General features: G+C 42.1%; 1 protein-coding gene across 14 annotated transcripts in view; it reads left to right on the top strand.

Annotated features, from left to right (window-relative positions):
* TNRC6B (trinucleotide repeat containing adaptor 6B) overlaps nucleotides 1-4,468 on the top strand; it is a 127,690-nt gene extending 123,222 nt beyond the window's left edge. For 11 of the 14 annotated variants that reach the window (XM_042889454.1, XM_042889463.1, XM_042889459.1 and 8 more), the window contains 4 exons: nucleotides 58-378; nucleotides 778-848; nucleotides 2,657-2,796; nucleotides 3,635-4,468. In XM_042889454.1, coding sequence (XP_042745388.1) covers nucleotides 58-378; nucleotides 778-848; nucleotides 2,657-2,796; nucleotides 3,635-4,022 — 920 coding nt within the window. In that variant the 3' untranslated portion in view covers nucleotides 4,023-4,468. The remainder of the gene's footprint in view (nucleotides 1-57; nucleotides 379-777; nucleotides 849-2,656; nucleotides 2,797-3,634) is intronic. The other 3 variants (XM_042889465.1, XM_042889464.1, XM_042889456.1) reach the window with 1 other exon arrangement.
* The last annotated feature ends 11,935 nt before the right edge of the window (nucleotides 4,469-16,403 follow it).

The raw sequence follows: 16,403 nt of genomic DNA, 5'->3' as shown, positions 1-16,403 counted from the left end.
AAGCTAGTTGAATCTTATTAGGTTTCTCTAATACATATTGTTTGTTCAATCTTCCAGCAAAATTCAGTGATTACAAATCAACATGGTCCCCAGATCCCATAGGACACAATCCCACTCATCTCTCCAACAAGATGTGGAAAAACCATATTTCCTCAAGGAACACTACAGGGCTGCCTCGCCCGCCTCCTGGCCTGACCAACCCCAAACCATCATCTCCATGGAACAGCACAGCACCCCGATCAGTCAGGGGCTGGGGGGCACAGGACTCAAGGCTTGCCTCTGGTGAGAAGAATCATCTGATAACGCCATTGATCAGACCTGAGGAGTGTGCGTTTTACAGCACTAATGGTTTGGAGGAGAGAAAGTTGCAGTTGCCTGGTAAAAGGAAAAAAGTTCCTTAAGTTCTTGAAATGGAAATGAACTGTCAGTGATTGGGATGGGGGGGGAAAGGGGGGCTGGGGAAAATCCTAGGTCCTGCTGCAGGAGATTAGTGGAGAGGGCTAAGAGTTGCAACAGAGGAATTTCTGTTGCATAGGGCCTTTCAGAACTTAAAGAGAGTTGATGGGGGGGAGACTGCTAGAAAGTAAACTCTGGTAAAAAGTGGATCCTGATGTGAAATATGAAGAAAGATGTGCTTTTTCTTGGCAGGAGTAAATATTCAGCTCTCATATGTTATTAGGCTAATAATGCTGAATTTGTCTGAGACCGAACGACCTGACTGTAAAGAAAAAAGGTTTTTCAAAGGTTTTTCTTGATTCCTTTCTCTCCTGTTTGCAGCATCTACTTGGAGTGATGGTAGCTCAGTTCGTCCTAGTTACTGGCTGGTTCTTCACAATCTCACTCCACAGGTATTTTCTGTTACTGTCTCTGTGAGCTTGTTTGCTTTGCTGAGATAGCTGTTGGTGGGCTCTTCACTTGGCTCTTTGTGATTAAAATCTAGCAGAACCAAGTTTGTCAGCGTGCATGAGATGCTTTTCTACTAACCAGGGCTGTAGTCTAATTGGTTTTTCTGTAGTCATCTTTTCATTTAACTTCAAGATGTTCAATGTTTTCTGGATGACTAACTTAGCTTTTTCTTACCTAGCATTCAAAGAAAGTAATGGAACAGAAAGGTTTGTTTTTCCTAGAAGTGAAGAAAAGTTGCATGACCATAATGTAGAATGGTTGACAGCAGAGTCTGTTTCCTTGGGATATAAGAACGCCGGTATAACTGCTAGCTTTCACTTTGGTGTTTCCATTCTGAAACCACAGTGTTTCCAGTTCTCCTGCCAAAAACAGTCTAAATAGGTTATCCCTACAGAAGTGTTCTCAGCACTCTTTCAAAATGAATTCTGTGGGGATCGTGGTTTTGTCGATCTCATTTAGTTCGTATTGAATGCTTAGGAAAAACCTGTGTGATTATCAGCAGTACCCTAAGGTTTAGACCCTAGTTCCCTGTTCTGCAGGGTAATTCTGGTAGAGCTTAAGAAGGCATCAGTATGAAAGACTGAGGTCTCTTTTGGATCATCCCAAATAGCAAGCTACAACTTCTTTCATAGAAAGGATTGTTTCCCTTTATGCGAATGAAATGGTAGGAATGGAAACTGTGAAGAGGCACAATTCTAAGTCCCTGCCCTTATGCGAGTTAGATTAATATTGCTTTAGGAATCATTTACTGGAGTAGAAATATATTTTGAAGGTATTCAAATCAATAGAAAAGCAGATTATAGTTGTACCTTCTCTAGCAAATCCTGTTTTTGTTGTGGAACAGATACATTGAAGGAGGAGGAAGTAAAAGATTAGCATGACTTCAGAGGCAGTATCTCCAGTTTCTTTTTTTAACTGGGCCCGTATTTGTACCCACATAAAACTTTCTTTTCCTTCATTTGAGATTGTATTGTACAATAGGGGAAAAAAGGAGAAAGAAGGAAGTCACACTTCCTTTAAGTATTTGCACATACGGATCCCGTTTGTGTGTGCATGGTTTTGTGGCATACAGGGAACAGAATCTGTCTGTACAGAACACTTTGGAGAACAGCAATTCCTGGAGGTAAGAAGCTGTTATGCTGCAAGAAGGAATGTAGGCCACAACTGCTGTGGAAACATCAGTCAGGAGGAATGAACGTTGGTGGGTTCGGCAAACTGTTTCTATGACTTACTGTTTCATAAACCACAAAGACAAAAAATAAAAATTAAAAGGCCCCTTATTGTAGGGGTGAGAATTCCAGTTCTGTAAAGACTGTTTACATACTGGTTGATCTAAATGCTGCTGGCATCACAGTGCTGGAAACTAACAAATTCTAGTTCTTCTGGCACAGTCCTAATGGCTGAAGATGCTGAGAAGTACAGCCTGTCTACAATCACTGGAAAACCTGCAGATGTAAGGATAGTGATGGAATGAGAAAGCAAGGAGGGGAAAATGAGTCAAGCTACAAATGAGCTGAAAAGATAAGCCAGCTTGTTGCATGAAGTGTAATCACTGTAATTGCGAGAACTTGAGGCATACTAAGATGCTATTTAAAAATTAAATCCTGTTACCTCTGCTTTCTTTCTATTGCTTCCATCTGTTTTCCTCTGTGAGAGCAGATTTTCTTCTAGTGACTGCGGCTATTAAGACAGAAAATGATGTAGTGAAGTAGTTGCCAACGTCTCTTCTATTTTGGCTGTTCTTCTGCAGATCGATGGCTCAACCTTGAGGACGATCTGCATGCAGCATGGCCCACTGCTGACATTCCATCTGAACCTGACCCAGGGCACCGCTCTCATCCGATACAACACCAAACAGGAGGCGGCCAAGGCCCAGACTGCACTGCACATGTAAGCAAATCCCAGTGTCCTTCCTTTGCTGCTAGGCTAGTCATGAACACGAAATGTGTCTCCGGTACTGTGCTTTAAAAGCTCGTTTCAGGCATTTTTGAAGGGCATCTTTCATTCACCGGTAGGAGAAGATGAGAAAAAAGGGTGCCTTCCATTTATCTTGTTTTAAGTACTGCCACAGACTGATAAATGCAGAACCACAGAGGTGCAAATAGCATGGTAGAATTGTGACCAACATGCAGATTGCTGTACAGTTTGGGCTATCTTATGAAAGATCATGAGTAAATTTAGATCATTCTTACATGTGTCACCCAAATGTGCAGGAATCTGCTGTTATTTTGAGATATACCTGAAATAGCTCCTTTGAAAAGCTACCTTTCTTTACTTTCCAGTTCTTAAACTTTTTTGAATTCACGGTGGCTCTAGTATGTTTTGAAAATGTGAGAGGTTTGGAGACAAAAGTAACTTCCTGGGCTTTTTAAACTTCTCTTGCTCTGTTTGAATGGCAGCGTACATGCATGTATCATTTTATCTACACCGTATATGTACTTTTGTTGTCTTTGCATTTATACTCAAGGCTTTAGCTTAAATACAGAAAGCTTTTGTTGCAGGTTAACAATAGAGTGTTTGATTTTTGCCCTTTATAAAATGGAAGTTCTTGTGTTTTGAGTCAGTTTCACTGTTGAGAATGGCTGACATTTACTGTGCTCATTCCATTCTGGCCAGCTGATTTCTGCTTTGGTTTTGTCACCAACTAGCGTTGCTTCCATACCTTCTGAATCCCTTCCCTTCAGTTCCAGCTTTGACTAATTATTTTTTCCTTCCATACGTCTTCCAGGTGTGTGTTGGGAAACACTACCATCCTGGCTGAGTTTGCCACAGATGAGGAGGTTAGTCGCTTTTTGACACAAGCTCAGCCCCCTACACCTGCAGCAACCCCAAGTGCACCCGCGGCAGGCTGGCAATCCCTGGAGACGGGACAGAACCAGACAGATCCAGTTGGACCTGCTTTGAATCTCTTTGGTGGGTCAACAGGGCTTGGGCAGTGGAGCAGTGGTGGCGGCGGCAGCAGTGGGGGTGATCTCACTGGCGCTTCGTTGTGGGGGCCCCCAAACTATTCTTCAAGCTTGTGGGGGGTCCCGAGCGTAGAGGATCCACACAGAATGGGCAGCCCTGCTCCCTTACTACCTGGAGACCTTCTGGGAGGAGGGTCGGATTCAATCTGAACTTAGAACTTTCAACTCTGACCTCGTGACCTTTTTTGGAACAGCAGCAGCACTAACTTGACCTTTTCGTTTTTTTTCAACTTGCAATAAATACATTTATAAAAGGAAAAAAGAAAACGGAGAGAGAAAAAAAGGTGGGTCATTGACAGACTGTCTGAGCACATAGTTGCCTCCCTTATATAACTTCAGTTTTTTCGTTTGGAATATGAATCCAAAAAGAGAACATATCACTCTTGAAATACTTGAATCATGAACGCCAACTTAGAAAGACAATGTGAAGCAAGTACACATACCATTTAAATTTAAACACAAAAAATTAAAAAAATTAGTTTCTAGTTTTTCACTTTTTCATGTTATACGGAAGTTGTTGCTAAGAAACATATATACTGAAAAAATAGCTTTTTAACTTTGTTTGCACTGGGTGTGTTTCCGTCCTTAGGTCTACCATGTTGGGTTGGGGTAGGGGTGGGATTCAAAAGAAAAAAGGGGTGGGGGGAGGGGAAGACTTGACGGAGCCTCACTTTAAAAACAAAAAACAGACAAAAAAAATTAAAAAAAAAAAAAAAAAAGAAAGAAAAAAACAACAACAACAAAAAAACCATCACTTTGTGATTGGCTGGTTGATAAGTACCAGTGTGTTCTGGCACATGTAACTGCCCACGTGTGCTTGTTTCTGTGTGAGTGCGTGTGCACATATTCGTGTGTGTGCATTTTTTCTCTCTATATATAATCTTGAAACGCTGCATTGCTGATGGTCTATGGGCTGGCTGGCCATCTGCGTGTCTTGCTTCTGAAAACAAGACAGGCATGGTGGAGTCCCTGTGGCTGAAGCAGAATCCAGTTGGGCTGGATTAAAATTTGTCAGTAAGTTTTTTTTTAAATTCATTTTAGCAGGGTGCTATCTCAAGTTTGCAGATCATACTGAATGGGTAGTTGCTTCCTAGCCCTTGTTCTAACCCTGTGGTAGAGCAGAACACTGCCATATCCAAAGGATTTGGTGAGAGGGGAGCCAGTGTTGTCTTTTGAGTAGCAGTGTATTTATTTATTTATGTCTGCATGTGGGGTTTTTGTATGGAGTGAACCCTAGAATGTTTGTTATATAATGCAAGCCATTTTTTTTTCTTCTGAAGAGAGGAAAAGGGGAGGAAAGAAGACATTGCCATTTTTGGGGTGACAAAGAAGAATGTCCTTATTCTCTTGCAAGCTTCGGAACCTTTAAAACTAACAAAAAGATAAGTTTCTTTTCTCCCCCAAAAGCATAAATAAGCACCCACGTTCATTCTTGAAGAATCCATCAAAAGCTTGAAAGTCCAGCCCAACCAAATTAGCCTTTCAATTGATTTACTGCTTGTTTTAAAACTGACAAAGGTGAAATTGTGTCAGCAAACCGCTGGCCGGCCTGCCTCATCCCCTGAAAGCACATGCAGCTGACTCCCTTCCGCGTCCTTCACGGTGAGCGTTACCTGTGCCAGGCCTTGGTGTATTACAGCACCAGACCATCACTGACAGAAACGTTTACTTACGAATGTTCTTAAACCAGTGTGTACTTCAAACGTTTCCTTTTGTTTCTCTGTGTTGTGTTTTTTCCTGTGTACGTGGTTTTGCTTAGGGAGGTATATAACTAGCAAAGACTTTTTTTTTTTTTAAAGTATTGCACCTTTTTGTTTTTTGTTTTTACTTTTTCTGTACTGTTGCTTTTTAATTTTCTGTATTTAAGGAAAGGTTTGGGGTTTTTTTAGCATCAGTGTAAGTAGTACTCTGGGCAGGATAGGGGTGACCTATGTAATCCACAGTGATAGCCAGTGTGTGCGTGCATGTGTGCGCTGGGAACAAACTTCCGAGACTGCTTGTTGTGAAGAGCCGTAGCAGCCTTGAAGGAGCATCTCTTTACACAAAGCCAGAAGTCGTTCGGAGGAAGGCTGGGAAAAGAGGGAAGAGAGATGCCGGTACTTTTTGTGTAAGTGCTAGCATCCGTGTGGCGTTGTCTAGCCGTCGTACTGTCTAACAAAGTGCCGACGTTCAGTACCAGCAACTACCTGTCCATTCCAACCCTCAGCAGGAGCAGTTCTCGGTTTTTATTACCTGTCGGGGGGAGGATAGGAGAGTCTCCAGCGTTTTCATTGAAGGATCCAACAGTGTCTAATACATTAAAGCAGGGCATAGGTGGGGAGAAGCAGAAGCAGACTCAAGTAGGGTAGGGATGCGTGTGTGTGCGTCTGGGTGCGTGTGCCTGTGGGTTGGGAGCGGGGGGGAAGGACTGGGGAGTTTTGTGGCTTTTCTCAATTTGCCCTTTCTATGTAAACCCAGTGTCACAAGGATGACTGACTGAGGGAAATGCTGCATTTACACATGCCTGTAGATTTGTACACAAAGTGTTACGTGACAATAAGTATGAGTAGGTTTGTATTTGCTTAGTAAACTGGAGTGTGCAGCATACTCTGGCTCCGTTGGAATGTACTTTTCTATCACATCTCCTTCATCCCACCATGCACAATGAAAATTTCCTCTTCCAGCTCCTGCTACCTAGTGCCCCTCGCGTGCACGCATCCTTAGAGCTTTGTTTCTGACGGTCTCCGCTCGAAGCCCAGCTGCACTCCCACAGGCAGAGCAGGTTCCTAAAAGCCTTGTGCCAGCAGTTCTTCCTAGCGAAGCACCTTTGGCCCGAGTCAGCCAGTGCCCCTTCTCCCCGCGGTTTGCTCTCCACGCTGGTTCATCGCTGTGTGCCACCCTCACTTCTCTCTCCCAGCCTGTCCTACGGTCCCTTTTCCTGCACTTTGGGTTAGTTGAGTTCATTGCGATACTACGGTGAAAGCCGGGTGCTAGAGCCCCTCGTGTTTACAAGATGTAATGAGGGATTTGAAATATTTAAAAAGAAAAGCTAAATTGTTCTTCCATTGTAAGCTTAAAGGGAAAAAAAAAAAATTAAAACATACAAAAAAAAAAAAAAAAAAAAAAAGACCAAAAAGTGCATATATATATTTTAGATGAAGACTAACTCTGGGAGCATTTAACAGTGTTTTTGTTTTAATTTTAACATTTTATTTTCCTGCTTTAAATTTGCAAGCATTCTCAGGAATTCTAGGGTAGGAAGCCAGTTTTTTGAAGATGGTTTATTTAACCTTATCCTAGATAGATGGCTGTTTCTTGTTGATAAACTTTTACAAGTTCCTGAATCTTCAAAATGTTTGAAAGTTTTTACTTTAAAATAAAAAAAGCTAAAAAAATTAATAAAAAGAAAAAGAAAAAAAAATGAAAAAAATCTCCAAATGTTACTGTCAGGTGGGGGGGGGTCAAGAATTGTAAAGACTGAGTAAATTAAAACACATGAAGAGAACTTCTCGGTATCAGCAGCAGAAATCCGTTGCGATCTGAAGTTGTGGGAGAAGAAGGGTTGTAGTGCTTTGGTACTCGTGTGCATTTGCATGGAAAAGAGAAGTGTAAGAATGGAAATCTATTACTATGTTCCCTTTCGATTTGAAACGAAAATATTCTTCAAGCACCTTTTTAAAAGCAAAGTGAAACTGTAAATCTAACAAAAATGCAGTATAGTTTCAACTGAAAGAGTCCTCAGTGAGGAGGAGCAGCAGGAAATACACGATGTTGCTTCTTCAAGCCACTTCTAAGTAGTGCTAAATACCAGTGCTGACAGAACGCCGAAGAAAGCAGTAGTTCTAGCCTGCCTTTCTCAGTACAGAAAAAAGGGAGGCAATATGAAAAAAAGCTTCAGTGAAATGTACATTAGAGATCAACTTTCCCATTTTCAGCTGTTTTGGTCAGTTTTGTCCCCCAGTTGGAGATTTGCTGCTTGCTTTTCTTAACCCTCAGCCCACCTTCAGTCTTTCTGTGTTGTTTCACATGCGGGGAATAGCTGGTAAACTCTTCTGTTCACCCTATTGCTGCTGGCTGTCGGGGCGGACAGTCTTGAGCTTCAGAGCTTGGTGCTGGGGTGCCTGACTTCTGCCCCCAGCTCTAAGGGTCAGGGCTTTGCTCCTCCTGAAATGGCGAGACTCACACCACAGAAACCGCGCTAGTGCCTTTCTACGTGCACCCTACAGTAGGGGAAGGGAGGGGAGATGAGGCAGTATGGTGGCTTAACGGAAATAAATGTACCCGTTCTTAGAGCAAAAAGAGCATGCAGTGAGTCATTGCATGCAGTCATGCAATGAGTTACATAGCAGTAGTTGTTAAGATAGCTTTTTACTATTTAAAAAAGTCAGATGCCAAATTAATGTCCTTTTCATATCAGTTGCCCAGTGTTTTTGTGTTGTGCTCTGTGTACATACGAGTGTATATGTGTGTGTGTTGACTCTAATGCATCAGCTAATTTGGGAAAAAAAATTGTATAATGGGCCAGTAGAGGAACGTTCATTTAGGACGTTAAAGATTTTTTTATTATTATTATTTTTAAGGAGAAAAATTTGAGGGTTTTTTGGCCAGAGGCTGTTCAAATTGGCAGAGTCCTGAAAAACAAAAAAAGGAAATCTTGGGCTTTGTCAGATAGAGCCTGGGAGTGTGGCAGTCATTTGGAAGTTGAATCGTAAGTGCTGAGGGATGCAGTCTGGAGCTTCTGCCATCAGCTGAGTCCAAGCCTCCTGTCTTACAGCAGTCTGCTCCTCCATTCCTTAAAGGTACAGGCCTGCAAACGTTAGTGACTGTCTTCTCAGTGAGTTTTCCAAAGTTGTTCAAGTAAAGCCACGTTAGTCTTACTGCTTTCCAGCCGCAGGTGATAGTTCCATTCCTCTGAGTTACGCACAGCTGACCGTGATGCTGGCACGGCTCGGTCCTGGCATTCCTAACCCCACTGCAAACTATTTCTGAGCATTGTGGTAACCGCACTCATCTCCTAGGGACGGCAGTTGCTCAAATGTTGTAAATACCCTGCTACCATTTGGGCTTGTAACAGTAGAAAAGACAGCAGGAATAGAAGTTAGAGTATTTGGGGGCTTTTACAACCATTCCAGGGAAGGAATTGGTGACAGCGTCTTGTTTAAAATGTTGACAGAGAGAGTAAAGGGGCTGGGGAAAAGCATCGTACTACGTCCTGCATGAAAAACCAGTTTTACTTTCAAGTGACAGAGAACACTTCTTCATTCTGTTCCTGGTTTTGATTCTTAGGATTATAAAGTTTAAATATGTATGTACTTTGCAGGTGGTTTCACATGTCCTGCCTTTTTGTTTTGAATCCTTCAGTGTTACATTTTAGCAGACTTCTAAACAAGTACCTATTTGTTAATTCCATTTGGCTTACCCTAGCCAGCAGTATGCATCCAGCTGAGACTTTTTTTAATAGGTTTGTTGGTTCTTCCTAAGTTTGAGAATTTCCTTTTAGCTATAAGAAAGTCTAGTAAGCAAAACAATAAAAAATAAAGAGGAGTGATGCAGCTCAGAAATCTATGTTGAGACCTCAGATGCTTATTTTGGAAAGCAGATTTAATGTGTACATTGGAAGACTTGCCAGTTTTCCCACTGTTTCTGTACTTCCCTGGACTTTTACCCAACATTTTTCAGTGTTTTTGTTGTTTCTTTTTCCCAGTCGCAGGGTGTCAGGTTTTTCTTACAAGCTTTTTTTTTACTTCAGGTTAAATGGCATGTCTAATGAGCAAGTGTGTGTTTTTCTTTTGCAATATAAACACAGATTTTCAGCAAACTGTGTGGGATAGCAGCGTCAAAGATGAAATAACAACTGAACCTTTATATTATGGTGACAGCTTTTTTTTTTTTTTCCCTCTTCCCTGACGCAGATTTCTAAACATTCAGTGCTTAGAACTTTTTCTCTAAGATTTTTTCTTCCTAAAAATGTTGCCACATCTTCCACTATTTGTGTCTTGACAGTGCATCCAAACAGGACCCTTTTTGGTCCTGCTTTTGCTTCATTCTTTGTTACGTTTACCTTTTAGGCTTCTACATTTGTTGATGTGTATGTTTTTCCTGTAGACATTAAGAGGAGTACTGTGTGTTTCTGAGATACCCACATCTGGCCAAATCTGATCCAGGCAATCAGGAGTGATCGTCACATAAATTAGTCCCACTGACCTTAAATGAGTGCATACTGCTCAAGTAAGGGCTCTTTGTGTAAGTAAACTTCAGCTGGATCAGGGTCCAGATAGCAGATGTGGACTTGTTACATTTCCAAAGCAGCCTACAGACCAGTGTTGCATGTATCACATTCACTGTAAGTCGTGTGACCTTAACATGCAGTAACTCTCTTTGCAGTAGATGGTTAGTGTCTCAGGGTACAAGTCCTGATGGAGTGAAAGGTAGTTTCTTCCGTCTCTAAGGAGGAAAGGTTCCCCTACAGCAGGAGCAGCTTTCTTATCTGTAAATAGGCATGCATGTATTTGTGGGCAGGAAAGTAATACCAAGAAAATTAAGTTGAAAGGAACTAAAAGAAAATAAATGCTCTTGAAATGCAACTTTGGCCCTGAATCTGAAACAACATATGCAGAATCCGTTGCTGTGACTAAATTGATTTTTGCACAAAATACCATTTCAATTTTGTAGTTTTATTTCCTACAATTTTGCAGAGTCAGAATCCTCGTTGCCTGATTCTGTTAGATCATATCAATCTGTCCTGCTGCGATCAGAATACAGATGTCAAAGCCCAAATTATCTTCCTTTTTCTTTACCAGTACTGGGATTCTCAACACGGAAGAAGGATGTTAGCAGTAACGGGAAAATCTGTATACCTTCCCTGGTGTTGACAAACCCTGCTTCCCTGTTGTGCTGAGTTCACATTTAGGCTTAAAATGCAAACCCTTAAGTGTTGCTGGAGCAGAGCTGTTGGTTGGACTAGGGGGCAGTAGTGTAACTGGACGTTTTTGGTTGTCTTGCTAGTTTGTGCCCCTCACAATGTGTCCCTTAAGTGTCCTGTCACTGTAAACACCAGTGTTGCTGAATTTTACCAGAGTTCCCCTGCAGTGGATCATAGAAGACAGCCAGGTCCATCTTGTAGTGGCTCTCCAAACAGAGCTTTGTCCACAGTAGGATTCAAGGGTCCGACTGCGCTGCTGTTAAATCACAGTCATGGTCCCATTAAAATATAGCTGTCTATTTCATGGTATATGTGGAACTTTAAAACTTGTGTCAGTGACTCTTGCTTTTAATCCTTATACGAAAACTGATTAAAGATTTCATCTGTGATACAAAAAAAGCGCCACAGCTCCTAATGGAGCCTCTTTTCACTGTTGTCAGGCCAAGATAGATAAAGCTTCATCAGTGGCATACAGCAGACAGCACCTATTCCCATCCACAGTTTGTGTGTTTGTCTTCATTGAGCAATGAAGGAAAGTTTCTCTCCAAAAATCTCCCAGGACCCAGTGCTATATAAGCAAGTTTCTAGCAAATCAAACGCCCTCGGCAAAGAACCATTTTCACTCTGTACGTGTGACAGCTGGGACTGGTGGCATTCCGCAGTGTTAGGGCTCCTGCTAACTTTGTTGTGTGAGAAGGAGTTTTTTGACTCTGTTATTGATTCTGTATATGAATATGGTGCACTCGGGTGGGAAAACAAAGCAAAAAATGCATTGTGCCAGCCAGCATTAAGTATTTTTGCAGTAAACATTCTTGATGTTTGTGGACAGAGGGGAAGAGAAAAGATTGGAGAAGTTAGCCATGGATGGGCAATATAAGCAGGCAGTGATGTCTCCTTGAGCATTCAGTCCCTCCTCTTGGGTATTAGTGTGCGTAGTTGCATTCACGGAACTCATTTCCCCTTTTATTAAAAAACAACTTTCTTTTTTAACTGAGATAAAGTCAAAGCTTTTCCTGTTGCAGGTGACACACAACCGTAAACAAACATTTTCTTCACCATCTACTGTTGAGCAGTAAGCAGGTTGCACAGCTTCCTAGAAAAGCAATTTTTGTGACATGGTAATAATATTATGTGCTTTCTTTCCCCTCCCTCCCCCTGCCAGATATGGCTTACCCTTTCTATATAAGGCACTGAGTGTGTTGTTTTGTTTTGCTTTGCTTTGTTTTGTTTTGTTTTGTTTTGTTCTGGAGATGTGTGGAGAAGAAGCAAAATGAAGTGAAAATGCAAGCCAAGGTAGAACAGCCTTACTTTAGGGGGTAGCCTTACAACAGAGCTTTATAGTGAGTGTGCTGTATTCCAAAATATGTAAGCCAAAAACAAAAAGCATTCACTTATGCAAAAAAAAAAAAAACAAAAAACAAAAACAAACAAAAAAAAAAGAAACAAAAACTTAAAAAGAGGTGTTGGAAGACTTCTTTAATATGTACCTTCTAAAGGTAGAGTAAGGTCTCACCGAGTGATACGTTATTGTGATACTTCTTGCTGGGTCAGTAGGGATGGGTTGGGGTATAAGCGCTTAACGTTTTCCTCCTTGTATGTTTTTACAAGCAGTAAGATAAATGTGGTATTTATGAATGTGCCTTTGTGAGTATAGTGACTGTCTGAGGAGACTGCTTGGGCTGAAGGAGAGACAGTGGTCAATTTAATCTTTCAAGAGGTCAGATGTTGAGATTCCAGCCTACTGGTCCCTTTGGGCAAGCAGCATCTTTGGGCTGGTCTCTACACTGCACAATACGTATTCTTATGTGGTAGAGATCGGGGTGGGGGGTGAGAAGGGCTGTCGTGTGATGCACAGAAGCTGTTGGTAGTTCTAGGCTAGTCTGCCGTTGCAGGTTGAGGTTGTATATGTTTTACGTGGCTTCTCTTTATGTTGGTGTGCATGAGTGTGAGCGTGTGTGGCTTTATGTTTTTTGTAAGCACTGGAGAATTGAAACACAGTGATGTTTGAGACAAATCTATACATGTAGAGAAGTTGATGTTTTGTAGCTTCTGTTAACTAGTGGGTGCAGGCACACTTTTACCCTCTCTGTCCGTGTCCTGATGAAAGAAACAGGAAAAATTATTTTTTTCAACCTGTCAACTTCCAGCACACTTAATGTTGCCATTTAAATGAACAGGGTATTACACAAGAAGAAAAAAGAGTTTTTGAAATGGTGAGGTAGAAGTGTTTAAAAGGAAAAAAAAGTTGAAGTAATCTTTTGTTTCTTCGAAGCTGTTTGTAGCTAAACATGGGAATCTGCAGTGTCTCCTTCCATTTGTTATTTTCTGATAATTCACCTCTTCATCCCATCCAAAATGAGGTGTACGAGATCAAGAGCTGTTGCTGTAGCCCCTCATAATTCCCACCATAAAAAAACTCCAGTGGGATCCCTCAGCTCTATTCAGGAAGACAAAAGAGAGGAGAGACTCTGCAGTTTTCTTTGCTTCGCTCTCATTCCTCTCTAATGGCCTTGAAATGTATTATTATGCAAATGTGAATTTTGATACTGAACTTAAGAAGAGGTTGTTTGTTCTTTTTTCAAAAAAAAAAAAAAAAAAAAAAGCTCCCATATGTGGTCAGCATCGCTTCTTTATTTTGTAAGTGAATTGTAAACTATGCATTCTGCAAAGGGGGCGTAGGGGACAGAGATAGCTTTGCTAAACTGTTCAGGAGTTTCTGTGTCCATGGTTTATCCGTTACAGTTTGGGGGAGTGGGGAAGTGATGACTTAGAAATAAGGAGTTTGCAACACTTTTCCAGAATTTGGCAGCTGGACAGAGATTTGGAAAACCAAGGTGGAATGCAAAAATAAAATAAAAAAATTAAAAAAAAAAAAAAAAAAAAATCCATTCTAAACCTTCTGCAGGATTGTGAATTGTAGCCATGCAGTGTTAACCCAGGGCCAGTAGGGTGAATGGGACACCAGCTCTACCTGGGGAACAATCCACCACCTCCTGCGTTCTGGCCCCGGTCAAGCTCAGGAAACACAGTGCCATAGGCACTGGCTCTTTTGGATTTACTACTTGCTTTCCATTACAGCAGTCTTGCACTCTCCCAGGAATCGGAACACAGCTGGTCTGTCTGTTTACACCCGCTTTTCCCTAAAATTTTCATCGCTGCTGCTTCTGGCACAGCTCAAATAGTGGCAGCACAGCTATGGACAAGACAGTGGAGGTGGTATTTCTTCCTAGTGCTCATCAAAGCATCTACCAGTGCTTTGTCTTCTGGTGTTACCATAGGTGATTTAGCATTAATGTTGGCATTAGATGAAATTTTGGGGAATGTAGGCTGACGTGTAGACTAGGCTCTCTGTTTAAAAGAGGAGATCTTTATTAAGTAGTTGGTATCATAATGGGCAAAAAAGGATTGACTTCCTCACATCTCCAAAATGCAGTCCTTGTGAATTGCACGTGCTCTATGAAGCTTGCTGAGCTTCTAGGAGCAACCTTCTCAGAAAAATGTAGATCTCACTGCCCTCTTCATCACCTTGATAGGGACCCTTTGTTGACTTGACTTTCTCCTTTGTCCGTGGTACCATGGTACCTGCATTATTCTTGGCATTATCTTAATGTAATATCATATACCGAGAGATTATCCTGCCTGTATTCAGTGTTTTCATGCAGCAGTTTTATTTTTGTTGACGTTCACAGTACTGTAATAAGTAATAGACTTGATGATCACTCTCGCATCTGTGCCTGCCTTGCAGATGTGATCTTATCAGGGTTCCACTCTGTCAGATTGCCTTTAAAAACATTTATATGGAAAAAGTGAAAAAAAATCTGAAGTTTAAACTCACTCACAAAAATACCTCATGGTACATTTCCCCTTCTCATGTAACCATTCAAATCTTACTTTTTCTTTGAAGCTCAATGGGTTTTTATTTCCATCTGTTATCTCCTTTTTAGAAAAATGTTTGGACTGTTGGTTTTGGGCACAGGACCAGAAGCCTGAAACTCCTGAATTTTAACATCAGCCCTTATTCTTCCCTCTTTGGCTGTGGGCGAGTCATTTAACTTCTTTGCCTTTGTTTTTTCATTTGTAAAACAGAGGTAATAATAACACTTACCTACCTCACAGGGGTTTTGTGAGGATCAACATGTTTGTGATGTGCTTTAAAGATTAAAAGCTTGATAGAAGTATTAAGAGTTTTTACAGCAAGACAGTTCAATTTTTTTTACATTTCTTTTGCTTGTGTGAAGGGAGAGAACCCATGACACTGTCTTTGATAAAGCCATTCGACACTCAGATCCTAAATAACAGACGTTAATGGAGGTTCAGTTACTCATCCTCGTCCTCTCTTCATGCCAGTTTCCTGCTGCTGCTCTTGTAGGGTTACGCCAGTTTTGCTGCAGGTCACACGTCTCTAGTTACACTTCTGGATAAACCTTTGAACTTGAAGTACTTGAGCTTGCTGCTTCTTTCACCGGATCTCCAGGTTGGAATCAGTTTGTGTACTTCTCCCTCCCTTTCAGTAGAGTTGTTGTTCGTGTCATCATTCAAGTGGGCACTTCTCTTGCCGTTGTGAAGGGGAGGCCGTGGTCTGCGGTCGTAGAGAAGGGCTGTCACATGGAGAACCATTCCACCTTAGCTGCTCCGTGAACAAAATCAGAGTGGTTTCCCATTCCCTTCCCCAAATTGATGCATCCCCCCGTGTGTTATCGGTGACACTTTCTGCAGTGTCTCTCGGCTCGCAATACCCAGAAGCCGTCTCCTGCCAGTAGGACACAGGATTGGAGGGAGCGTCCCTCGCACCGTGAGGGCAGGCTGGGGCCTGCAGTGGTCAGGGAGCCTCGCTGCCTTCTCCAGTCTCCAACCATGTGGATGCGCATCTCTGGGATGTGCTTTTGGGCCTTTTGAGAGTCTGGCCTTTGAAATGCCAAGGAGATGGAGTCTGTGAAACCTCCTGTCTGACACTGCCTGCTTCTTTCTGTGCTGCGCTGCCCCCCACGGCCTTAGGGACGACTCTCCACTCTCGTAGTGTGCCATCCTCTCCATCGCTGCCAGTCCTTGAGGCAAAATGCAGTGCTTCTGCAGAGAAAGGAGCTGAAATGATGCACCGTGTGCACCCGTGACATTTCCATACACATATCTTGCATTTCTGTCGGGTGCACACAGAGCATCTGCTATGCGATGCTATTCCTTTCTTAGGCAGAAAACAGAACAAACAGCAGCACAACTGCTGATGGCAACTCTGCCATGTTTACTTTGAACCCAAGGTTAGCTATTTTCCCCAAAGAGCCAAAAAAAAAAAAAGAGCAAAAAACCCTTCTAACAAAGTAACCAAATGTTATCTTCCAGAAGGAGGGAGGAGGTGCAACGGTGGGAGTGCTCTGATCTATCCTCGTCTCCACCGCTCGGCTGGAGATGCAAAATGCTGCTTTCAGTTTCACAAACATAAGGGATTATGTTTACAAAGGTCAATGCCTTCTACCTGTTCAGGAAACTGGCTGACAGTGGGCATCAGGTGTCTGGTGAGCTTCTCCTCGCTGCAGACTGGCAGTGGGAGAAGGTGTGTCGAGAGGAGTGGGAAATAGGTTCATTTCATCTGTCTTGTCAGCAAAGCAGTGCCGCCTTCCTCTTTTCAGAGAAAG

This window comes from Lagopus leucura, unplaced genomic scaffold (genome assembly GCF_019238085.1).
Source record: "Lagopus leucura isolate 7727_CA_CO unplaced genomic scaffold, USGS_WTPT01 Super-Scaffold_100159, whole genome shotgun sequence".
Classification (NCBI taxonomy): Eukaryota; Metazoa; Chordata; class Aves; order Galliformes; family Phasianidae; genus Lagopus; species Lagopus leucura.
The sequence above is the reverse complement of the archived record's forward strand: the minus strand, read 5'-3'. Positions and strand labels throughout refer to the sequence as shown.